The sequence below is a fragment of the Talpa occidentalis genome, unplaced genomic scaffold (genome assembly GCF_014898055.3).
Source record: "Talpa occidentalis isolate TD23 unplaced genomic scaffold, MPIMG_talOcc4v2.1 talOcc4.17, whole genome shotgun sequence".
Lineage (NCBI taxonomy): Eukaryota > Metazoa > Chordata > Mammalia > Eulipotyphla > Talpidae > Talpa > Talpa occidentalis.
Window position 1 is genome coordinate 19,794,009 of NW_023601754.1, and position 25,666 is coordinate 19,819,674.

General features: G+C 45.2%; 1 protein-coding gene across 2 annotated transcripts in view; it reads left to right on the forward strand.

Annotated features, from left to right (window-relative positions):
• Positions 1 to 25,666, forward strand: part of CDH13 (cadherin 13) — a 953,577-nt gene that overhangs the window by 924,829 nt on the left and 3,082 nt on the right. For both annotated transcript variants that reach the window (XM_054697025.1, XM_037516234.2), the window contains 3 exons: positions 4,289 to 4,431; positions 17,817 to 18,050; positions 22,401 to 22,619. In XM_054697025.1, the coding sequence (XP_054553000.1) occupies positions 4,289 to 4,431; positions 17,817 to 18,050; positions 22,401 to 22,619 (596 nt within the window). The remainder of the gene's footprint in view (positions 1 to 4,288; positions 4,432 to 17,816; positions 18,051 to 22,400; positions 22,620 to 25,666) is intronic.

A 25,666-nucleotide genomic window follows, 5' to 3' on the forward strand; every position in this document is an offset into this window, starting at 1 on the left:
TGTTCCTTAACATGCCCTGGAAATCCTGTCTCCGAGCACCAGCTTCCACCTGCCCTGGCCCAGCAGAGGCGCGCCCAGGACTAGGGCAGGGCTCATGAGCATGGGAACAGGCAGGCCCATTGTGACTGAAACGCTCCACAAAGTTGAACCATGGGAGTGGCCCCACACCCCCTCCCTGTGCCTAGAATTTGAGGAGAGTCCCTGAGGAGCCAGTTGAAACTGTCCTGCCCAGGTCTCTCTCTGCACAGCTCCTCTTGTCCGCATCACTGGTTGTGGCATTTCTCTACCCCGGGGAAGTTCTTTCTGTTGTTGAGTCTGCTTTCTTGGGTTCTGGGTCCCTGAAAGAAGGAGACAGCGCGGCTCCCAGGCTTGAGTCCAGCCCCGAGCAGTGATAGGCTGTGGCTGTCTCACGGAATGAGTGTTCTAGAATTCACTGGTCCTTCCCTCTCTGTTGTGTCAAAAGATTTGGAATCGTCCTTTCCTTTACACTCAGAGCCACAGCTGCTTGAGCTATTTTAAAACACTGCATTTCCTTCAGATGGGAATTCTATAACTTTCGAGTTGCTTTTAAGTAAAGTGGTTGATTTGAATCACCCAGGCAGGTATTTCATACAGCATGGGGGCCCGTTGGGCTGAAATTAAGTGGAGAGCTAAGCACACACCTGCTGTTTCCTTTCTTCCCCGTGGTTTTCAGGGTTGTTGCTCCCTTCAGGAGGAATGTAAAATTACTCTGTATTTCCCCCCAGGCTCTGTCTTTTCTCTCCTTAAGGACTCCTCTTTGAAAATGACTTGCACTTGGCCTTTTGTGGGTCAGGAAAAAAATAAAATAAAAAGAGCTTTCCCTCCACTATGTGACATCGGCCCAGAAACTTCTGCTGGTGCCGGGATAGTGTTTTTTCTAGATAGGTCTCTCTAACTGGAGTGTGATAACCACAAAGCCCCAGGGAACCAAGACCAGCTTCCTCCAACCTCCCCCAACCCCAACTCCAAGCCCTCTCCATGCTGCTTGTGTGAACAGGCAACTATCATCTTCTCTTCTCACCCATTACAGCTATTCTAATATACCGGGAGGGCACAGGCAGCCCAAAGATACCAATTTTTTTTTTTTTTCCAAATGGATGAGTCAGTACAATTTATCGAATGGTTCAGCTTCTCCAAATAATCCTCCATGCCCTGTATCTCTAACAGAAAATCTCTAAACACGTATACTGCATATGCATATATATAGTTATAGCTAAAATATCTAGACAGATCGCTCCTTAGCTAAGGTAATCTGATGTATAGTAGAGTCTGTACTTGCATATATGCCTATATCTATCCCACGATGTATATAGATGTATATGTGCTCCATTATATTGCACTGATCACGTAGCTCATTGGCGCTGGCAGCACTGTATTGCTCTGTAGCATGGTGATGTCTAAAGTAAAAGAAGGCTCTCTCACCCATGTGGTTAAAGGTATCTGTGCTGAACAAACACAGATCGTACATCACAGAAAGAAAGTGAACCCCAGATGCTTGCAGAAGGGACTTGTAAACCTTTGTATCTCCCTCTCCTGCTCCCACCAGTTGCTCAGTGACCCCTGCCCCCCAAGGGCCGAACCCACAGCCCTGGCTCTGGAGCCCTTCCTGGTCAACACCTGGTCCTGGCCTCTCGCCTGGCAGCGTCCTTCAGCTTGGCTCAGCTGTGGTCCCACTGGGAAGAGTGAACCTACTTCCCAGGAGGCACACAGGCCCCTGTCCCACTTCCCCACACTGTCTGATCCTGCGAATCAGCCTGCCCACGCTGACGCCCAGAAGAGGCCTATCCCGGCAGGCACTCAAGCAGTTCTCGTGAAGCTGCATTACCGACTGAAATGAGTCTTGTTTTTTAATTTGATTTTTCTTCCCCTATAACAAGCAAAGTTCACATTACAGATAAATTGCCCGGAAATTCCAATTTAATAAGGCATATGCATTTTTCAGGCCTCCAAGCATGGAAAACATCTTGCACGCTGGTATTTTTATACCAAAAGGTTTATTAAAAAGACAGCTTTGGAAATGCCAAAAATTTACATAGAGCGCCTGACCAGTTGTTCAAAAGGGCTGATTTGACAAAAAGGCCCATCAGCCAGGAGGTGGAAGAGCAGGCTTGCTGGTGGTCACGAGCTGTTCTTCCCTCCGGAGTAGAAAGCTCCTGGGTCGGGAAGGATCTCCTTCATTGGAGGTCTTCCACCCACTCTTGGTTTGGATTACGTGAGTGCACGGTAGCCCAGAGCTGGGCACATCCATGAGTGCATGGAGAGCCTTGTCCTTCTCCGTCCAGGGCCTTGCTTCTTAGTGGAAGCATGAACTGGCGTCAGGGATATCTGGGTGCAAACTCACCTCCCAAAAGTCCCCAGTGGAAGGGGTGCCAAATAAGATAAGCTAATAGAGGGAAACAAAGGGTCCTGTGAAAACACAATCAAATAGCACAGCCATGGCTAGCTGCTTATTTTTCAAGGAATGAAAATAGTGAAATGCTGGCAGGAAGTCTGCAAGTCTCTGCTCTTGCTGGGAAAATGACGTGCGCCAGCTGGATGCACTGGGCGCTGTCTCAGGAGACAGCTCCCCACTTAGTGTCTGTGAGCTGCTCGCCGACTGTGACTACTCCATATTCAAGGGCAGGAGCCAACATGTTCACCACATGCGAAACCGCAGCAGCCCAAGACTAAAACCTCGACGAGAGCATTATTTCTTTGCCAACGTAAAAAGCTAGATTATGTCATTCTGTTTTCATTTATATTTTAAACCCTGAGTTGAGTAATTAGGGGGAAAAAATTATGGTCCATTTCAACTTCTCATTATTTGAAATATGTTGAACCACCACAAATCATTCCTGGACAAACAGTGAATTTGCCACCAGATGAGAGGAGAAACAAGTGCTGCCTTTCCTTGTGTTTTCTGTTTCCGTGACTGTCCTGACTGAAAGAGAAGAGATGAGTCGACTTTCGTGGGCCAGAGGCTCAGCTGGGCCACAGACTGGAGCCGGGAAAGTCAACCGCCTAGAACCCAGCACAGCTGGGTTCACTTCCAGCTCCACCCCTTCCGGCTGTGCTGCATCTGACAAGTTGCTAAGCCTCTCTGAATCGTGTTTATTGCTCTTTTAAACCAAGGATGACAACAGCCTCATCAGTTTGTTGGGAGTCACCAAAGCCAGTGTTCAGAACATAGTAGACACAAGAAGCATTCTATAGTTACAGCCAACCTCAACCTCCTCCCGACACCAGGAGGCTTGGGGTGTGGTGAAGGCATGTTATGCTCAAACAGGCATTTTAATCTATGCCTGTGCCCAAAGGACCTCAAGGGGGTGGGATTAGTTTTTCCTGGGGACCTCATATGGTTGACCGACAGAAAACACTTCAACCAGGCCTTAGGGGACAGCAGGACTTTGCCAGGCAGAAGAGGGAATTACCACCAAAATGAAAGTCAGGTATTTTTTAAGTTGTTCATTCTCGTGAGCAACACATTTCTTCTGTGTTGAAGAAATATGGGAAAGAAATTGAGGTGGCACCGGGTGTGGGAAAACCCATGTTAGCTTCGCTCATTCTCTCCATCTGTTCCCCAGCACTGTTTTACTCCAGAATGTTCTTCATTCCAGGGCTCACTGAGTCTGTATTTCAGAAACACTCCAGGGGATAATGTGGATCATGTAAAACAAGGGTCAGTGGACTGGACCAGCGGGCACAGTTTACTCACCCACTCAGTGACCATCCGCTGAGCGATGTGCGTGCTAAAAGCATAGCCCGTGACAGCCGCCCTTGCTCTCGAGGAGCTGGCCCTCTGGGGACTGTCTCTATTCTCCTCCTCATGTTCATTCACATGTTCTCTCTTCCGGGTTTGTCCATCTGCTCATCCTCTGATGGCAGCTCACCCGTCCTTCTCAGCGCAGACACGGCATCCTCGGAGAGGCCCCTGGGATTCCCTCCATCAGAGGCACTGACTTCTTCCCCCCATGCATCCTTCCTGGCATGCAGACAAGGTGTGCATCCAGGGCATTGGAAAAGCAACAACAGACAAGGACTCAGGAGCCTGGCTCTGTGAGGACTGGGCCGAGAAGCGCTCCCTCCTCGCAGCTGGTCTTGAGCAGCAAGGACGCGGTGAAAGCAGTGATGGAGCAGGCCCAGAGCTGGTGGTCAGCCAGGCTCTGCATGAACAGCCGTAGGGGAATGATGCTTTTGGATTTGCAGTAAGAGTGTCTGCACCTAGCTTGGGAGCCTCTCTTGACTCTATTTTGAATGTGATCTGATATGGATGGACGTTCTTTTCCAGGTATTCTGTCTACAAGGACCCAGCAGGCTGGTTGAACATCAACCCCATCAATGGCACCGTGGACACCACTGCGGTGCTGGACCGGGAGTCCCCATTTGTCCACAACAGCGTGTACACGGCCCTCTTCCTGGCAATCGACAGTGGTGAGTCATTTTGAAAATGCCACCAAATGTGTACTTTTTGGTTATAAATATATTTTTGCATTTCTTCTGATATACCCAGGGGTGTTCTTGAGAAGAACATAAGCATGGGGGTGTGGGCAGGGGAAACAAATGCTTAAACACACACAATAAGTTGGTAACACCCCAAGTTCTGGAAGTTGTGGGAGCTGGTGAGATGAGTCATGTCCATTTGGAGTTCAGAGGAGGGAGCTCACCGTGCTCCATCTGGACAGGCCCTGAGGCTAGAAAACCACGTTGGTGGCCTCCTCTTGGTGTGCACCTCCCATGTGCAGAAAGGGGCCTTCTACTTAATGCAAGATGATAAAAAGTCCCAGAAGACGTTGCCCAGTCTGATCACTGCAACATTCTCACGGCTTTTCTCCTCTGTTGACATGTCGGCCCAGGGAGACATGGGCGCACTCTGGTAGTAGCCTCCCCAACCGCAGACTCTCACTGTTCATTCAAAGGCTCCTCCACATACTGCACTCGGTTCTTGAAGCTGGAGACACAGCTGTGAACAAACAAAAGCCATGCGCCTGACACACTCATGGAGAAAGGAAGAAAATAGAGTAAAATGCATCGCATGCTATATGGGGGAGATAAGGAACATGGGGTTCTCTGATGGCACAGCAGGGTGCTGGGGCAGAGGGCTACCAGATGGGGTGGGATGCAGATGGTGTAGGCTGGGGCAGGTCAGGTGGGCCCTGGCTTTGTGGGAAATAGGAGGCTGTCTCTGAGTCCCAAGTAGTCTGGTGTGCCACGGTCACTCTGCAGCTCTGCTGAGGTCGGTCTAGGGGAGACAAGGGCAGCAGTGGGGATACCTCTCAGGAGTCTGAGGACCATCAAGCCTGGATGGTGGCACCATTACAGGGCAGAGGATGAGATCAGATCAGATTCTGAAGATTTTCTATACATTTCAAACACAGAACCAACAGGATTGAACTCTGGCCAAAACAGGGTGATCAGAGTCAGTCTGGGGGGTATGTTAAGCTGAGGAATCTGTTGTGTCAATCACACAGAAGTTTTGCTCACTCTATTATTCCTCAAAGTCAGTTGTTCATAAGGGAAGATTCAATTGTGAGTCTTATATGTCAAGATGAATATTTATAGGGATTTTTTATGGACCTTTCATTGCACTCAGTAAATAGAGGTAAAGGAAGATCCTTGGAGCCAGCCTCTGAGTCCTGGGTTATCGCATACAAACCAAGCAGGAGAGCAAATGTCCAAAAAGTAAGTGACCCATGTGGCATATGACAAGCAGAGAAGGCTTCATGATGTGGTCAGCCTTTACCTTGAAAACAGGTAGGATTTGGATTAGAGGCAGGGTCAGGAGTAGAGGTGCTGAGACTATAAGACAGAGACATCAGAACTAGAAGAGGTTGTGGCCCAGGAGGCAAGAAAAGGAAAGAGCTGCATCCCCTGTAAGTGAATATGCGGAGATCTATTTGGATATACGTGGGAAAGTCCTCCATTCAGAGCATGTGCAAATCCAGATGAGTCATTTGATGGAGCAGGCAAGTTTGAAGTTCTTGAAGGAAATTGGCATGATGAGACAGTGTGTAGACTTTTCAGAACTGGAACAGCCCCTGTACTTGGTGCCACAGACTCATGGGTAAGCGATGGGTGGCCCTCAGACTCAGTGAGCTAAAGAGTTATTTGAGACAAGTAAACAGGGGGGCCCAATTGAATGGACTGTTCTGAAGGAGCTAAACCCAAAGGACTTTCTGGTCCAGCCTCAGGGGGCAGTCACGGGAGCTTCTTGATTGAGCTGACCTCTCAGCAAATAATGAGGGACAAGAAAAGATTAGGTGTCCTAAGAGATGCTTGAAAGAAATAGAGACATGGGAGAGGGAAGCGTCAGTCAGCATTGCTGGAGGCCAGCTTGGTGGACGCAAAGATGAGAGCAAGGAGTGGCAGCCCTCCCGACTGTTCTGAGACTGGAAGGGGATCTTGTGCAAATGCCTAGCTCCTCACTGGAGCAGATGCTCACACAGTGTGGAGCTGATCATGAAGTAGGTCATAAAATGTGGTATGCAGTGCACTTGACTTGATTATGTTGCTTCCATGCCTCCAGAATAAGTTGGTGCTTGAGAAATATAACTCGTATGGCAGTGTAGAAAATGGATCACAAGATCACAAGCTGTGAGGCAGGAGGTATTGGAAAGTGGTTGCAGAGACTATAGTAACAGAAGGCTGAGCCTAATGTGGGCCAGGCCAGGAAGTAGGTTGAAAACAGGTGTCTAATTGACTGTTAGCAATAGGAATGGGACCAGAAAGGATGGATCTAGAAAACATCTGAATCAAAGAAACAAGGCGCAGAGTGGGGGATGAGATTGGTTTGCTGTGTTCTCGTATTTTATTGATTTTCCAGTCGTGTACATAATTATAAAATTTGGAGAGAACACCTTCACCCCTCCATGTGTGCATGTGCTCTACTCACCCTCCACCAAAACTCCAGTGCCTTTGCCCTTTCTCCTTCATCCCCTTCCCCCGCCCTCCCCCCATCCCACCTGGGAATCACTACATTTTTCACAGTCTATAAATTTTTCTTGCTGTGTTTTACCAGGATGTTCTCTTTGGCTATTTCTATTCCACAGATAAGTGAAACCATCCCGTCTCTGTCTTTCACTTTTTGACTTAATTCACTTAGCTTCATCACCTCAAGGTCCACCCACTTAGCTCCAAAAGGCACTGTTTTATCTTTCATAACTGCTAAATAGTGTTCCATTGAGTGCATATCCCACACTTTCCTTGTCAGGTAGATATTTAGGGGGTTCCGTGACTCGGCTACAGTGAGTAATGCTGCTGTGAACACAGGCACATATAAATCTTTTCAATGATGTTCCACGCCGTTCTCCTTAGAGGCTGCATCAGGTTTCTCAACAATAGGTGATGGTTGCTTTTCTCCACATGCTCGCTAACATTTGTCGAGACCAGACTTTGAAACAAAACATGTACTGAACATAAAGTAGAGAAAGATGACATGACACTTTCCAGTTCAGAAAACAGGAATGATTATCCCATCAGCTGAAATGAAACAGAATTCAAAGAATTGTCCCCAACCAACTTTTATGAATGGATGACGAGATGATCTTCCATGAGAAGCTAACAACACAGGATGGGGCAGGTTTTTCCTGGGGAGTCAGTAGGCAAAACAGTCAGGGACCATCAGAACAGACAGGTTTTGCTGAAGAAATAGGGCAGAAAGGAGTGTCCAGGGCATAAACACCAGATGACAGTAAGCCAGGAATGTTTAAAACACTACAAATGAAAAGTATCAGTGATAGATCTGCTGCAGTAAATTTCTCTAAGTTCTGTACTACCTAAAGTACCTGTAGTTGTAGAGAAAATCCTAACTAGGAACACCAGAGAGGAGTGTTGAGATCCAGCCAATATTATACCTGCCATTGCCTCATGGAATACTTCATGCAATTATTAATCAACAAAAAGAAAATAGAATTGAAGTACACTCCAATCTTTGTCAGAAATAAGCGCCTGCTCTGCAGGTGTAACTGGGCATGCAGCTTATAGACTCTGAGGTACAGTTTCTACTTCTATAAAATGAGAAGGATAAATCCTACTTATAAGGTTGTCATGAGAAATGAGTAAGTGAAGTGCGGTGCCCTCCAGACTCCCCATCAAAAGCCCTATTAAGTGTTCAATAAATGTTAATCCTACTCCAATGGGGGTTATAGAAAGGAAAAACTGGTCTTCAAGAAAAATACAGCTTGAAAACTGCCTCTTGTCTAACTCTGTTAATACTAATATCAGACAAGGAAATTCAAAATCTGTTGTCACAGATGTTTCCAGAAGTATGGAAGTGTCCCTGAAGAGGTAATGGTAACTAGAAAACAGGTTGGCATTAATATACAGAATCATCATCAGTGATGATAATCTTGAACAAGGCCCAAAAGACTTTGAGCAAAAAGAGCATAAATTTTAAAAAGAACTTGTAAATCAAAGTAAGTTTTGTTTGAAGTCCCTTTTTCTCCCTCACTGAAAACATCTCTAGGTAGTATGTCTAATCAGGAAAAACCAACACTTACTTGTTAGATCAAAGTTAGTATACTAACTGATGTCTATCCCAAACAGGCTTGTGATTTTATTAATTTTGTAGAAAATCATATCTTTGATGGCATAAAAGTTTAGTCACACAACAGTATGAGAGCTAAAGCAAAATAAATTGCTTTCTCCAAACAATGAGTTGCTCAGGAATTTATGCCAAAACGTCGATAAGATATATGGCTGTAGAAACTTCCAGGTAATAGACCAATGTCCCCACTAGAAAAATCTGGATGGATTACAAAAAAAATCTATGTGTAAAGACATAAGACAGCTTTGAGGCCCAAAATCAAAAGCAATGAGACCCAAATCAAGTAAAGCCTAAAAAGGGAAAAAGATTCTAGAAAAAGTGTAGGTCAGTCGGCGTGTCTTCCTCCACAACTGTTTTTTGATCTGGGTGAAGGTCAGACCCAGGCAGAGGATCTATGATGGAAGTAAAGAAATCAGAAACTCTGTGCCAGCCCTGTGGATCTGGGATGACAAAGTGAAAATCTGAAGGGCCTTTAACACCCGGTCCCCACCTCACCCACCTACCCCCAACCCCCGAAGTGCCTCTGAAAGGATAGCTAGTCTCCTGGGGGCTCACATGAATGATGGGATTGCTAACAAAGGGACCAACCTCACCTTACCAACACAACCATTCTCTCTTTAAGGCATTTACCAGTTTTCCAAGGAACAAGAGATTGGAGGATGGGGTGACTGATACTATAGACAGAATGTGTGTAGTCTCCTAAATTCAAATCTTGAATCCTAATCCCCAGTGCAGTGGGTTAGGAGGTGGGACCCTTGGGAGGTGATTAGGTCATAAGGAAGGAGCTTTCATGAGTGGGATTAGTGCCCTTATGAGAGAGACCTGGAGGTCTCCCTCGCCCCTTCTTCCATGTGAGGACACAGGAAGGCAGCGACCATGAACCAGGAAGTAGGATCCCACTAGATACTGGTGCCACCTGTGCCTTGATCTTGGACTTCCAGCCTCCAGAACTGTGAGAAACAAATTTCTATTTCTAGGTCAACCGGTCCATGCTATTTCTGCAAAAGCAACCCAAAGAGACTAAGACTAGAGAGCCGGGTTCTGCTACAGGCAGAACTGATTCTCCTGCCTTTCAGGCCTGAGAGACTCTAGACTCACCATCAAAATCCCAGGAGGGTGGATCCTAACAGCAGGGGGAAACCAGAAGTTGACTAAGTCTTCTATCTGCAGACCAACCCTGGCCCATTCCCTTCCCTGCAGCAAGTCCTCAGAAAATCGGACCCACACAGAGAGGGAGAGATTGTCATCTGAAATCTCTCATTTTTTCATACATAATACCCATTTTATAATAAGAATCATCACTGGCCTATAAAGAAGCAAGAATGTGTAATGGATGATCAAGTCCGACCTGAAGAGGATCCAAATATTTAAATTCACATGCAAGGACAGTCTGTGTTGATAAAAATAAGCTGTGGTTAAACCAACTATGATAAGTATGTTCAAAAAAAATAAAATAAAAGATATATTAAAGCACAGAAATTTTCCCAGAGACTTAGAATATGAGAAAGAATCAAATAGATGTTCCAGAACTGAAATGCACATCATTTGATATTAAGAACTCAGTAGGGAAATTTAGCAGCTCAACACAGGACCTGCAATATAAATCTATAGAAAACACCCTACATGAAGCCCAGGGGGGATAAAGAATGAAAAAAATCAGATAAAAGATGAGTAGAGCTTGAAGAAAAGATATTCAGTACATGTGAAATTAGAATCCCAGAAGGCTGACCGAGAGAATGGAGCAGAAAAAAATATTTTAAGCTATGATGTCCAGTAATTTTCAAACCCAATGAAAGATATCCATTTATTAATTCAAGAAGTTCAGAAAACCACAGGCAGGATAAACTCCAAGAAAAAAAGCACACCTCAAATTGATGAAAACCAAAACCAAAGAGGAAATGTTAAAGTCAGCCTAAGGAAAAAAGGAGACATTTATCCACACAGGAGCAAGATTATGACCGATGGCTGCCTTCTAAATAGAAATGCTGGGAGCACCGCCACTCACAGCCACATGGATGGCTCTCATAGTGCCATGTTGAGCTGAAGAGGCTGCAAAAGAAGATCACCCACTGGATGATGCCTTTCCTTTGATTAAGGTAACATTGGTTTACAATGCTGTTTAAGCTTCGGGATACAGCTTCACACCTAGACAAATGTAGATACCACACCACACCCACAAACCATCCACAACCATCCTATTGAGGCCACTACTGTTCCCCCCACCCCTTACCCCCTTCTTCTCTGTGACTAACCTTCTGGTATCAGAATCTAAGGGTTTGCTTTGTTCCCTTATGTTCCACATATGAGTGAAATCATATGTTATTTGTCCTTCTCCTTCTGACTTATTTCACTTAGCGTCATGCCCTCACATGGCAAGATTTCATCCTTTTTTATAGCTGAGGCATATTCCATCAAATATATATACCATGTCTTCTTTATCCATCCATCTTCTGATGGCACTTAACCATGTGTACGTGTGAAACTAATCACAGCTACCAGATCACCTTGGGAATGGATTTCTTGACCCTGTGATACTGGACTATGTGGTGTTTTCTGACTGTAAAGGTTCTCCAAACTGTGTATTTACGAAACATGGCCATTTCTATATTTCAGTAAACACTTAACCAAAAACTACATATTCAGGAAACACTTAACCAAAAAGTACATGGCTATACAAAGAATGTATAGCCACAGCTCCGCTGAGCCTTCCTGGGATGGCTGTAGCCATTTCAATCATCTCTCAGAATCTGTCAACCCTAGAGGTAGACTCAGCATCTGATTATTCTAAGGAAGAACAATCCCCAGTTGCTGAGGGGCCGGTACTGCCAGGAATGGAGAGTGATAGATGTCTGCAGAGGAGACAAAGCTACGCATGCATTCTGCAGTCCCTAGCACACTTGGCAAGGGCAGAAGTGACACCATCATAACGTACTGCTCACAGCTCTACTTAGTCAGCTCAGAACAATGATAAGACAACACCAAAAGAAAACTGTCATGTCTTAGAGGCTGGAAAGTATGAGATCAAAATTGAGGAATGTAAAAAACAGAGTAAAAAGTCAACTGGTAACCTGAGTTTAAATAGAAATAAAAAGCCCGTCAGTCTGGGGTGCCTTGTTTGGGGCCCCAGAGCTAGTCTGGATAGATTCTAGAATGTTTCATAATAATATTGATAAAGTCCAGGTTATTGATGATTAGGAGAAATAAGACAGTTCAGCTACTTTCTGTGGAGAGAGGCTGGATCATAACCCACAGGACACCCAAGGATGTACAGGCACATTTTTAAAACTGTTATCAATTTTAATGAGCTACAAATTACCTACCAACGTTGTTTCATTATATCTGAAATCTTTTGTTTTGCTAAAGCAAGACCAACTGTAGTTAAATGATTGGGAGAGTAAAGCCTTTAATCCTACAGATTAATAAGGTATGACCTTTAATGTTGGCGAGCATTTTTATCTTCAGAGATGAGTATCATCATTTACTGTATGTGGTCCAGATTTTCTGAAAAGGTTAAAATAGTGCCTTCAGAGGACGGGAACTCTTTTATTAAAGACTTCAACGAACACAGCTGGCCTGACTTAAGGAAAGAAAAAAACTATAATAACTACTAAGAAAGATGCCAAGATGGAAAGAGAACATTCCTGAATGCAGTAGCTCTGACTCCCTTTGGAGATTTGCTGACAATGGAGCAAAGCTGCACCAATTAGCACTGGGCAAATCCCCTCCTGCTCAGGTAATCACCAGAAAGGTCAAATGTTAGTCTCTCTGTCTTAAGAGGGCTGAAAACTGTCACCAGCAGTTTTCACTAGGAGCTCTAGAATGCCCCTAGGGAATGTCGTGGGCAGCAAAGTTGTAGCTGGCTGCTGCTCCCTGGCTTGCTGTCTTTTGCTCAGGATTCACCTAGGCTGGTGTTCTCTCTTCTTCTTCTCACCTATCCCTAACCCCTCACTCCTGGTCTAAAATCTCAGAGGGTTCAAGGTTCACCAGAGAAGGGCTGAGTTGTGACTTCAGACACCAAAGACAAATATTTTGCTTCAAAAAGTTCAAATTTCCTCGCTCCCAGCACCCACACACTGCAGAGTTTAAAGAAAATGATCTCTTCGTTCTTCCTAAGCCTCCGTGCATATGAAATAGTTTGAACCAGGAAGTTCATTTGCTGTCCAGAGTCCATATGAAGTCTTTATATGATGATCAAAAGTGTCATCTTCCCCATCTATTTTTGTATAAAAGGTGGGGGGCATGATAACATAAAAGCAAGCCCATGATCACTAAACTCAACTGCACGTTTTCATGACTTAGCAGCTTGCATAAACTGTGTTTGAGTGTGTCAGTGAAAAATGTGATGTGGGTTACCCAGAAGACATAGAGATAGAGAACCAAGCATAACAGCTGTAAAAGTTAAGTGGAATAGACTATGGTAATGATTTTTCGTAGGCTGAGATATATCATGTCCCAACCTGTCTTTTCCCTCAGCCCCCTATATGATAGATGCGCTGATAATGCCTGCTGATTTGAAATTGAAATATTGTGCAAAGTATATGTAGATTGATTAAAGGGGGAGGGGATCAGTCTCCCAGTGAAATGACTGCAGACCTAGTGAATGACAGCTGCCCCCAAAGTGGGGGCTTCAGGGGTTCTGAACTTGGAAAAGATGCCTCAATTTTTATTCTTTCTCTTTTTTGTACACCAACCCAGCTCTAGACTGCATGGGGGGTAGAGTAAGATTATTTAGATTAATTCTACTTAAAAGATGCTAGTTTGGATAAAATCAAGCCATTAGTTATGATGGCAACCCAATTAAGCCAGTTTAACGTCCCTTATCTCGCTATTATAGTAATTGAGGGAAAAAATAAATTGAAGACCCAGCCATCATTCTTCCTTATTTCAAGTAGCAGTAAAATATCAATCATGTAAAAAATACCAGCTCCAATTTTGTCACTGACAAAACGGCCCAATAAAAGAACTCTGAAGGTGGGTCAGCAGGCAGTTGTGATATAACACACTTGGGGGCAGCACCCAAGCCCACAGCCAGCACAGAGGAGAGCCAGCCTCCCGTCTTAGCCACACCACCAGGGACTTGGGACTGACCGGCAGCCTCAGAGTGAGGGCGGTGGGTGGGTGGCCCAGCTGGGTGGGTGTAAGCACTGGAAATCGTGAATGCAAAATTCCTGGCGCCCAGTAAATGCCTCATAAATATTTGTCAACCAACTTCAGCAGAGCTACAAACAGCTTTTCTAAGCTTATCACAAAAACCATCAGTGCCCGAGGCAAACCATCAAATGCCATCTGACCAAGTGATCTGAGCCTTTTTCTAGGGAAAGGGTGGAACCTGGAGCCCTCTGCTCCACTGTAGGGTGCTAAAATCAGCTAGAAAATGCCTCCTCTGGCTTGAGTGGAGAGGATATTGATTTTCCTTTCTTTTCTCCTAAGAAAAATTAATTTTCAGGAGAATATTCTTCTGATAGCTTGCATCATTGTGCTTCGTAAACTGACCTAAAAAATTTCAACAAAAAAGGGCCTCCCCGGTGTCGCAGAGGTTGACAGCTGGGTTGCGAAGCTGCCCACAGCCTCTGCAGCGCCGGTTCGATCCCCGGCTGCTCCCGGCCACCGGAGGAGGGTCCCACATGGCGCGCAGACCTCTCCTGCCACCCGCTGCTCCCCTCAGCAGTGTACTTCGGTCCTTCTGCCTGCTCTGCTCCCCGCTCTGGCTCTTGTGGATTCTCTCACCCTCCCACGCTTCTGACTGTACCCAGTGCTTGTATAAATAAATAAATAAATCTTTAAAAAAATTTTTTTTTCAACAAAAAAGAAAAGAAAAGAAGGAAAAGAAAGGGAAGGGGAGGGGAGGGGAGGGGAGGGGAGGAGGACTTAACCAACATTTTCTCAAAAATGATAGGATATCATATAATTAATTAATTTTTAAAATATACCAGCTGCTCTGAAATCATGCCTCTGGCCTTTCGAGGAAGCTGCACAGAAGAGGAAGAATGTTCTGCTCCGTATCCCAGATGTTTTGCTCCAGTTGAGGCTTTTCCTATTGAAAGAGCAAACCCACGACGGAAAACACTGTCCCCAGGATGCTTAGTTCTGGCATCTGGTGACGCAGAGTAGTCCTTGGTGGGGAGGGGTGCTGATGGAGGGGGAGCGACCAGGGGAGGGATTTCTGGAGGATTCTGGACAACATCTCCTGGGCCCTGGGAACTATGGGAACCAAATGGCCTAGTGAGGAAGAATCAGGACCGTTTTAATTGCACCTGAATTTCGGATGGTGATGTTCTCCAACCTGTGCATACAAATTTGGAGAGGTTCTTTCCCTGAATCTTGAGAATTTTATTTACCAGCTTGACTGAGTAAGTTAAGCTCATTTCACTCAACTTCAGAGAAAGACGTGGCCTGGGGACAGCACTTGCGGAATTGGAGGCAGGAATGGACTTAGTTCACAAAAGGCCCGTTCTCCCGGCCGTATTTCAAATGCTCATGATACCTTCCCGTCCATTGCACCAAATAATTTCATCCTATGTTCAGGGGGAACAGAAAATAATGGATTCCTGAGATAATCAATTAATTCAATTGGACTCAAGAAGTTCAATAACAACTTCTCGATAAAGAAATTCGACCGAATGACTGCAGCTGACAGTGAAAACCCAGCTTCAGAGGAATGACAATTTTCCTTTGAGTCGTTCTAACAAAAGTTAATCCTATCCACCCTTAGAAATCGCTATCCGTTGCTGATTCATGAGTTCTTGTTCTGCAGATAGTTATTTGAATGTTTACTCTGGAACTGTCTTGGGTGTTGATATATGTAAATTTCCAGCAGGCCCCCCTCAGACTTACCTGTTTTTACTGCTGACTCAAAGCTCAGCTCCCTGCAAGCTGGTTTCTTCCCCATTAATGGAAACCTTCCCCCCAAAGTCACCAGTAACAGTATCCCCGCATGGTCCCACCCCTGGGGGTCACAACACATGGCTTCCTCTTCCAGTTCCTCTCCCTTATGTCTTCTGCTAACTGTAAACTTTGGGGTTCCCTCAGTCTCCACCCCTATGTCATTCTGTACTTTTATCTCCACTAACAGAATTTGCAAGGAAGGTTTCAAAGTATATGGGGTGACAAGTCCCCAACCACTAACTCAGCCCCGGCTGCATTCTTCCATGCAGACATGGAACTGAAGGGGTGATTGGCACAACAAAAGGGTGATTGAACTTACTGTCTTGCTGCTCCCCACCACCTTCTGCTTTCCCTCAGGAGGCCTCATCAAGGGCCTAATTGCCAAGATGTTTCTTTCCTGTCCAAGCTGCCCTCTCCCTGTACTACTGGTCTTCCTTCTCCAGAGTCCAGCACTTCCTGGCAAACCACCTCATGAATTTAAAAATAAGCCCATTCTGTTCCCCACTCTGTCTCTGGTGAATCCTCTCAGCCTTCCACATATCTGGCCTGTACCCTGGCTCTTGTATAAATAAATAAATCTTTAAAAAAATAAAATAAAATAAATAAAAATAAGCCCAATACAGGAGTTCCACTGCCTTGGCCCCATGGAACTATGGGCATGGAAGGCTAGTGGGGAGCTGCTGTGGTCCATTCCACTTTGTCTCCCTGCGTCCCCTGGAGGTTGTCACCAGATGGTGCCTCCTCACCCTCTGGGTTCTGATGAGGCATGAACCCATCTGCCCACCAGCCCACCCACCTATTTCATGGTGCAGCTGCCGGCGATGAAAATGCTACTTGATAGTCCTCACCCCGTGGCAATCCCCTGGTCCCTGTTTTTTGGTGTTTCTGCCTGCTCTTCCCCTCGCTGTCCAAGTCATAAGCCTCTTGAAGCGAAAACGGCTCTTTGTTTCCTTACTAGCAGAATGGCATCCCTGGCCCGGCCGTGCCCTGGTCGCCTGTCCTTCAGACTCCAACATTTACCCCCCTTTCACCCCTCCATGACTCCCTAATTTAACTTTATAAACTTAATGTGCCTTTCAGAAATTAAACACTGTCTGAAATAAAAATCAAATGAAGCTGGGAAATGTGGTTAAGCGCAAATGAGGGTAGGAGCAGTAAGATGAAGTCATCTGTAAAACTGGGGTACTCTCATTTTAGAAGTGCATCAGACCCTTTTTGGAATAAGGCAAATCTGTCTACTTACTGCTTGTGGGCTGAAGATTTGGCTCTCACTTTTCTCACAGAAAATTGGAAAGTGTTAATGCATAGTCAGTTTGTCCCAAGAGCCAACCTCTAGCGCACAGGTAAAAAAAGACACATTTAGAGAAAAGGCACATAAAGTCAGCCTGAGTCTCACTAAAACCAAATACACTTTTCTTGAAGTGAAAGACATTATTGGATAGGTGCTTATCAGGGCTTCTTAAAATAATGCTTCCTAATCCACAAAACATTTCAGGAAGGAGCCAAAATATTGAAAAAATATTAAAATATTTAGTAATAAGGTCCCATGATAATGGCTGCTTTCAACTGCGCAGGTAGCCAGGTGGGGCATTCCTTCTCACAACTAGCCCCCCTTTCTAGCTCCCAACCCCTCCAGCCCCCATGGGCACATCAGTCACCCCAGACCTCTGGATTAGACCCTCCTCCCTATAGTCGACCACCCAGTCAGAGCCAAGTCATCCCAGAGACAGCATGGTCCTCCCTCCTGGACTCTCCATCCTCCCTATACCACCAAGCTATGTGCAGACTCGGAGAATTCTATAAAAGGTTGAATTTGGTGGGCCTCCCTGGTGGCACAGCGGTTGAGCACTGGGTTGCGAATCTGCCCGCAGCCTCTGCAGCGCCAGTTCGATCCCTGGCCACCAGGTGAGGGTCCCACATGGTGCATAGACCTCTCCTGCTGCCCGCTGCTCCCCTCAGCAGTGTACTTTGTCGGTCTGCCTGTTCTGCTCCCCACTCTGACACTGGTGAATTCTCACACCCTCCCGCACTTCTGACTGTACCCAGTGCTTGTATAAATAAATAAATCTTTAAAAAAAAAAAAAAGCAAGGAAAAATCCGATGAATAGCTCTGTTCCTTGAGTGGCTTTCCATGAGTGCAATGCATTAGAACAACTGCGTTAGAAGCTTGGATGTCTGAAGGCAAAGCCCAAAGGACAGCAATCCAAAGTCTCATTTAAGATAAAGCCTTGGGTGAATCCCTAACTGTTACACCACACGTGGGCCAGGGCCATTATTCCTTGTGGAAAGCTGCCGTGATGACCCTGGTGTCTGGCACCTTCTTTGGGAAAAGCAGCATGGAGATAACTCTGTCCCGCAGCTGTGTGCTAACACCTTCCCCTTCCCACAGGCAACCCGCCCGCCACTGGCACTGGCACGCTGCTCATCACCCTAGAGGACGTCAACGACAATGCCCCGGTCATCTACCCCACGACGGCTGAAGTCTGCGACGACGCCAAGAACCTCAGCGTGGTCATCTTGGGAGCCTCAGACAAGGACCTCCACCCTAACACAGATCCTTTCAAATTTGAAATCCACAAACAAAACGCAGCAGATAAAGTCTGGAAGATCTCCAAGATCAACAGTAAGTCCCACTAGCGTACCAGCTCCCTTGGGCCCTGACTCAGACTCCCTGTCCCCCAGGGGCCTCTCCTGCATTCTCACAGCCTTCTCTCCCTGACGCACACGTTCCAGCATGGCTGCCAGCACACAGACACAACAGGTGGAAGTATTGGCGGTCACTTCCCGATAAATTGCAAGCATAAAAGTGCTCTCCGGCTTCCTCTCCTTTCTGTCCTGCACACATATATATGCTCTACTGTGCACTCTGTATTTTGCCCCACACTGTACACTTCTGCTCTACACCATACCGTATGCCTGACACTATATCCCTTGACTATATACTTATGCTATACACTCTACTTATACCCTGTACTGTGTCCCTACATGGTATCCCTGCATGTGCACTCACACACTGTACTGTATACCCTACACCATATCCCTGTACTGTACCCCATATTGTATAACTATACTATACACCCTATACTGTATACACGGCCATTTAGGTCCCATACTGTGCATCCCGTACTATATCCTTAATTGTATACTTACACTGTATACTGTAAACTGTATATGCTATACTGTATACACTATAGTGCAGTCTCTATGATGTGCTCTATCCTGCACACCATACACGCAGTGTGAGCACTGTGTACTATACCCTTCATACTGAATACCCTGTACTGTACTCTATGCATGGTTTACTACACCCTGCACTGCATGCCCTATACTGTATACCACACACTGCACTGTACTCTGCACACTCCACTATACACTGCACACTGTGTGCTGTACACCCTGTACTTACACTGCTGCACACTGTGTGCTGTACATGCTGCACACTGTGTGCTCTACACCCTGCACTTACATTGCTCCACACTGTGTGCTCTACACCCTGCACTTACACTACACACTGTGTACTGTATACTCTGCACTTACACTGCTGCACATTGTGTGCTGTACACCCTGCACTTACACTGCACACTGTGTGCTGTACACCCTGCACTTACACTGCTGCACACTGTGTGCTGTACATGCTACACACTGCATGCTGTACACCCTGCACTTAAACTGCTGTACACTGCATGCTGTACACCCTGCACTTACACTACTGCACACTGTATGCTGTACACCCTGCACTTACACTGCACACTGTGTGCTGTACGCCCTGCACTTACACTGCACACTGTGTGCCGTACACCCTGCACTTACACTGCTGCACACTGTGTGCTGTACATGCTACACACTGTGCTGTACATCCTGCACTTACATTGCTATACACTGTGTGCTCTACACCCTGCACTTACGCTGCACACTGTGTACTGTATACCCTGCGCTTACACTGTTGCACATCATGTGCTGTATATCCTCCACTTACACTGCTGCATACTGTGTGCTGTACACCCTGTACTTACACTGCACACTGTATGCTGTACACCCTGCACTGCATGCCCTACCCCACACACTACCTTGTGTTCCGTGTACTGAACAAACACCTAGTCTTTGACCCTCTGCAAGTTGCTCAGTGGCCCCCTGTTGCAGCTCACTTTCACCCACACTATGGAGACTTTCCATGCTCTGCTTGCTTTCATAAAAGACTAAAGAAAAGAGAAGCACCAGGACAGGGATCTTCAGAAAATCTTAACTTCTCCTCCTGCATCTTCCACTGTATGCTGCAGACCTCCCCAAAATTGCCACAGTCTTCCTGACCTTGGCTTTTCTTTCAACTCTGGATTTTATTTCTGATTTGGGTATCTACTTCCATCTATCCTGTCCCTCAGGTATGAAGCTGGCAAGCGATTCCCTTCCGACCAGTCTTGCTACATGGGCAGGTGGAACTCAAAACTCAGCCCCACATTTATCATCTGCCTGCTTAAGACTGAGCCACAAGTCCACTGAATTCTGAAGAACCCCTATATCCACAGTACCTCACCTACTTGCTTCCCCTGGCAAACGTGAACTCACCAAGTTCACCTTGCCTTGCCAAACCATAACCCAGAACTCACACAGAGACGTCCTCTCAAATCCAGCAATGACGTGACCCGTGACTGTCTCACTCAGCTGACCCCTCTTCTAACATCAGCAGTGGGATTTTTTTAAGGGATGGAGAATAGCACATTTCATTAAGTTTTGAAAGTGTGTTGTACAATTGTGCATGAAATTTTCTATTAAAAATATCTCATTTCTATTGTTAGGGCCTAATCTCATATCTCATCTCATTAGGGCCCTTCCCTGGTTATTGATGCTATTTGCCTGTTTGTCTATTTTATTGCTTTTTAAAGAATGAATTGTTACAGTAATTACTTTTTAATTAAAATTAAAACCCCTTCTGTTTGAGGGGTTAGGGCTTTATTTGCTAGTTTCTGTGGTTGTATCTATCTGGTCTGAGTTATCCTCACCATCCCTTTCCAGGTGGAGCATCCCCCCTCCTGGAGGGAAGTGAGGTGCTCCCTGACATGATCTACAGTTTGTCAGGGGAACTACCTATCTGGGCTATTTCTGTAACTCTTGCCTTCCGTTTAGGATAACGCTTCGCCTGTGTTTTCATGTCATCACATTTGGTTTTCCCTTCTGGTTTCATTTAATAGATCAGATGCCTTCTAAATTCTTTTCTTTTTTTTTTAAAGATTTATTTATTTATGCATACAAGAGCTGGGGTACATGCCAGAGGTGTGAGGGGTGAGAGGATTCACCAGAGAGAGTGGGGAGCAGAACAGGCAGATATTCTGAAATACACTGCTGAGGGGAGCAGCGGGCGAGTCAGGAGAGGTCTGCTGCACCATGTGGGTTGGTCCCTGGCTGGCCAGGAATCAAACTCATGCTGTAGTGGCTGCAGATTTCTTCATAGGTTGTGTCTTAACCCTTGCGCCACCAGGAAGGCCCCCTAAATTCTTTTCATTGTCCCCCATTTTTTTTTCTGAATATTTAACATTGTTGTGCCCAAAAGGGGGCAGTTTAAAAAAAAAAAATCCCTAGTCATCTGAGTGACTGAAGAGAGAATTACCCCAGCCTGAACAGAGCAGCCAGGCAGAGTGGCCACTTCAAGCCCTGCTGGGTGGGTGGCCTGGTCACAGCCACTATCCCCACTAAGCACCACTTACAGATCCAGCCTCCATGTCACAATGGACAGTGCAATGGACCTACCCAAATCCAGGGTAGAAAGACTGAAAAGGATACAGATTGGGGCCTCCCTTGGTGGCGCAGCGGTTGAGCCCTGGGCTGCAAAGCTGCCCGCAGCCTCTGCAGCGCTGGTTCAATCCCCGGCCACCAGCGAGGGTCCCACATGGGTGTGACAAACCTCTCCTGCCACGCCCGCTGCTCCCCTCAGCGTGTGTTTGGTCAATCTGCCTGCTCTGCTCCCCGCTCTGGCTCTGGTGAATCCTTTTACCCTCCTGCGCTTCTGACTGCACCCAGTGCTTGTATAAATAAATAAATAAATCTTTAAAAAAAAAAAAAAAGGATACAGATGGTAGAACCATCTCCATGTCAACATACAGGGGTGCTGCCCAATTGAGAGAGAATGGACTTTTTTTAAAGTCTCAGACTTTATTTTGGTTATTTACATTTAGATTCTTACATAAAGATGGCCTAAGCTGATACTTTCTCTTCTTTTAATTTTTTTTTCCAGCTTTATTAAGGGATAATGAAAATGAAACATGCTGGAGACATACAACAGGATGATGATAAAGTGGATTTTTCTTTTTTTTTTTTAATATTTATTTATTTATACAAGAACCAGGGTACAGGCCAGATGTGCAGGAGGGTGAGAGGAATCACTGGAGACAGAGCAGGGAACAGAACAGGCAGACTGACTGAAATACACAGCTGAGGGGAGCAGCAGGCGGGGCAGGAGAGGTCTGCTGTGCCATGTGGGTATCTCCTTGGCCTGCCGGGATCGAACTGCACTGCAGAGGCTGCAGACAGCTTCACAGTGTTGTACTCAACCGCCTGTGCCACAAGGGACGACCTAGAGTAGATTTTTCAATGATTTTTTCCTAGATGTCGAACTTGGTCTTTGTGAAGATGACTTTATCTGTGTCATAACTTTGCAGGGAGGAGTTCTTGGTAATCAATCATGTTCACGAAAGTGGTTGGGAGGACAAGGGAGGGAAGCTTCTGTTCAGCACTGTTTGATAGGGTAGCCACACCAAGTGCGGCTACTAGATACTCGAGATGTGGCCAGTGGAAGAGCAGAGCAGAATTTTTATTTTTATTTTTATTGGACATTAACAATTTTTAATTGAAGCCCTCCCAGGGTCGTAAACTAAAGCTCAATGCAGGTTTCACAAGGGCTGAGCCACGGAAACCCCACCCTTCGATTTGGAAATGTCCAGCCCTCTCTCACCAAGGCCCTCCTTGCTCCTTGTCTTCACAGACACGCACGCCCTGGTAAGCCTTCTTCAAAATCTGAACAAAGCCAACTACCAGCTGCCCATCATGGTGACAGATTCAGGGAAGCCACCCATGACGAACATCACAGACCTCAGGGTACAAGTGTGCTCCTGCAAGAACTCCAAAGTGGACTGCAACGCAGCAGGGGCCCTGCACATCAGCTTCACTGTGGTCCTGCTGGTCTCACTCTTCAGTCTAGCCTGTAAGTCTGCCTAACCCTACTGTGTGCACGCCAAGTGTAAAAACAAACTTCCCTGCAGCTGTCTCCCCCCATGGAGCTTTCCAAAACAAAAGTGATCCCAGAAGAAACACTCATGTTTAGCTGGCATCTGTCTGACAGAAGGTACTACATGTAAACGTGCTCCAGCTGTTTAAACGCCCCTTAACTCACCCCTGCCAGCCAGTCTGAGCACTGGTTTCTGCCCTGACAAGGTGATAAGAAAACTTCCTAAACTGGAGCTAATAAAATTAAGACCAGAATAACTGACCGGTCTGCGAAGACCTTACTGCTCTCTGCATTGTGCAGATAACCTTTTGCAAGGTCAAAGTAGATACTGTGCCTTTTTAAGAACAGCCATGAAAATTCATGGATGGAGCTTGGGTTGTGGAAAGAAAGAAATGCGTAATTCACACGTTTCCCACTAACTGGTGGTAATGACTATAATATCATGAAGCAGCATTTTAGGCAAATTGGTCCTTATGCCAAGTAATCTAATGTGAACATAAAATGAACAGGTATGTATTTCAAATATTTCCCATGTATGGCATTTATTATTTACTTAATTATTTATACTAATCCTTAGCAATTATTCATGTATAACTAATGCCATTCAAAAGCCTTTGGTACTAATATTTTGAGATTATGGGTATAATTGAGAATTAGGAAATTGGAAAACTTATGATTTAAAAAAGAGTAAAAGTTATTACATCTTGGCGACAGTGTTAAGTGGGGTCAATAGTAAGTCACACACTCCAACATTGAATATTCTGGGTGTGAGCTCTGTGTGGGATCAGCATCCTGATGGAGGAGAAGACCTTGCAGTGTCTCACCAGATGGACGGATGGATGGATGGGTGGGTGAGTGGATGGATGAATGGATAGATGGGTGGGTGGTTTAATGGATGGATGAAAGGAAATATAAATTCCTCTCTTTCTCTCATTCATTTCTCTTTTTTTTTTTTTTTTGGCTTCTTTTTCTTCAAAAAAACATTACAGGTAAAGATGAAATACCCTCTTCCTATCCACAATTTTATTTCCTACCCTCTCTTCCCAAAGACTATAAATTAAAACAGTAAGCCTTGATCTGTTTTTAAATTAAAAGAATAAATATAAATATAGATTCAAAGATGTGACATCTTCTTACCAACAAGGAATTAGCTCCCTACATCGGAGACCCACAGCCTATAGATACTAATAATGAGCAAGTTTCCAAAGACTGCCCACTTCTCATCTCTCTCACCAGAGCTCCTGGATCATAGTTAACCTAAGTCAGAATTGCCTGCTCAGTCCTAAAGAACGCACATCCGGCATCATTGGTTAAGAAACACACACAAAAAAGATGAACATACACTATGTTTGAGATCTCAAGTGTACTTTATGTTCTCCCCTAAATGGAGAGCCATCACGTGGTTAACTCACTGTAGGTAGGGGCTGGTAGGTAAAGCAAAAACCATCCTCAAAAGGAGCTCTGAAACTCCCTACCTAGTTGGAAAAGTACTCAGAAGACATTCCAATGTTTTATGCCACAAGGCAGGTGGTTTCAGTCCCAAAACAGTTGAAAAGAGCTGTTACCAGTCACCTGTGTGACCTCAGAATGAACCTTATTTTGGCCCTATAGAAAAGAAATAATATTATGTAATATTGTTTTGTTTGAGCATTGTACCATATACAATATTTCTTATCTTATTATCCACCTACCCCAAGATGTTCTTCCCCACAAAACAAGGAAGTGCCTGGCAAACATGTGAGAAGCTGGGTTAGAGCTAGCAGGTTTAGGTAGCCACAGGCCTCCTGGCCCAGGCGCTCTCTCCTGAAAGCAGAAGTCAAGGTGGTCCATCCACATTAACAGGACACTGACCAGGGGCTGCCCAACAATGGGCCTAAAACATTATTCAAGGTGGGGACCAGGAATTGTATCTGAAATTATATCATAAAAGAACTGAAATTATATCATAAAAATGCAAGGGTAAGATAATGTCCCAACTCAGGCATAGTTTGAAAGAATTTTGGGAGCTGATAGAATTTGATGTTTCTTTAAATCAGGATTTGACAAACCATGTCCAAGGGCCCAAATGTAGCCCACCTCCTGCTTTTGTAAATAAAGTTTTATTGGTACACAGCCATGTCCCACTCATTTACACATTATCAGGCCCTGATTTTGCTGTGGTGGCAAAACTGAATAGTTGTCACAGAGACCTGATGGCCAATAAAGCCAAAAATATTTACTACCTCACCCTTCACAATAAAAGCGCACCACCTCTTGCCTTGAAACAAAGTACCTAAAACTGCCACAACCACCTCATATAACATGGGAAGACAAGTAGCCTTTTCTGCTCCCCTCCAATAATATTGGGACCCAAGGAGATAAGCATGCACCCCCCACCCTGATGTTCAGTGACTTCTGCTTCCTTCATTGTCTGGGGATTTTGTCCCACTTTATAGATGAGGAAGCTGGTGCTCAGAGAGGTCCTGGGTGACAAAGCATCCACCATTACACTGTCTTCCTTGTGGGAAAGATCATGGAGTGATTCAATGTGTTGTGATACTATAGTGACTATGGCACCAGCAAGCTGTGCTTCCTTCTCTGACAGCTAAAAATAAAGGAAATAAAACTAATGACGTTGAAAGTAATAAAAAATGTAAATGAAATTATTTTTACTGCCAATTTTGTTGTTTAAATTATGCGTTGATGACACTAAGGGGAAGGTAATTCTCCCCCTAGGACCTACCCAATGAAGCAAACTGGCATCTCCATTATGCTGTGTCTGTGGGGTTTTTTAGGCTCTGCACGGAATGTCACAGGCAACTCAAGGAAGAATATAATCCTGAAATCTTTTTATACATTATTTTAGGCTTAATCAGCAATAGGAGGAATATAAAAGGACAGATCTGGTGAACCGTATTAACAAGTACCCAAATTAAATGTCTCTGCCTTGGAAAGGAGAAGGTGTTGAATCATGGCTTCCATCACACCGAAGAAGATGAGCCAAAAAATATTTACCACAAATATTTTTAATTCTAATGCTTCTT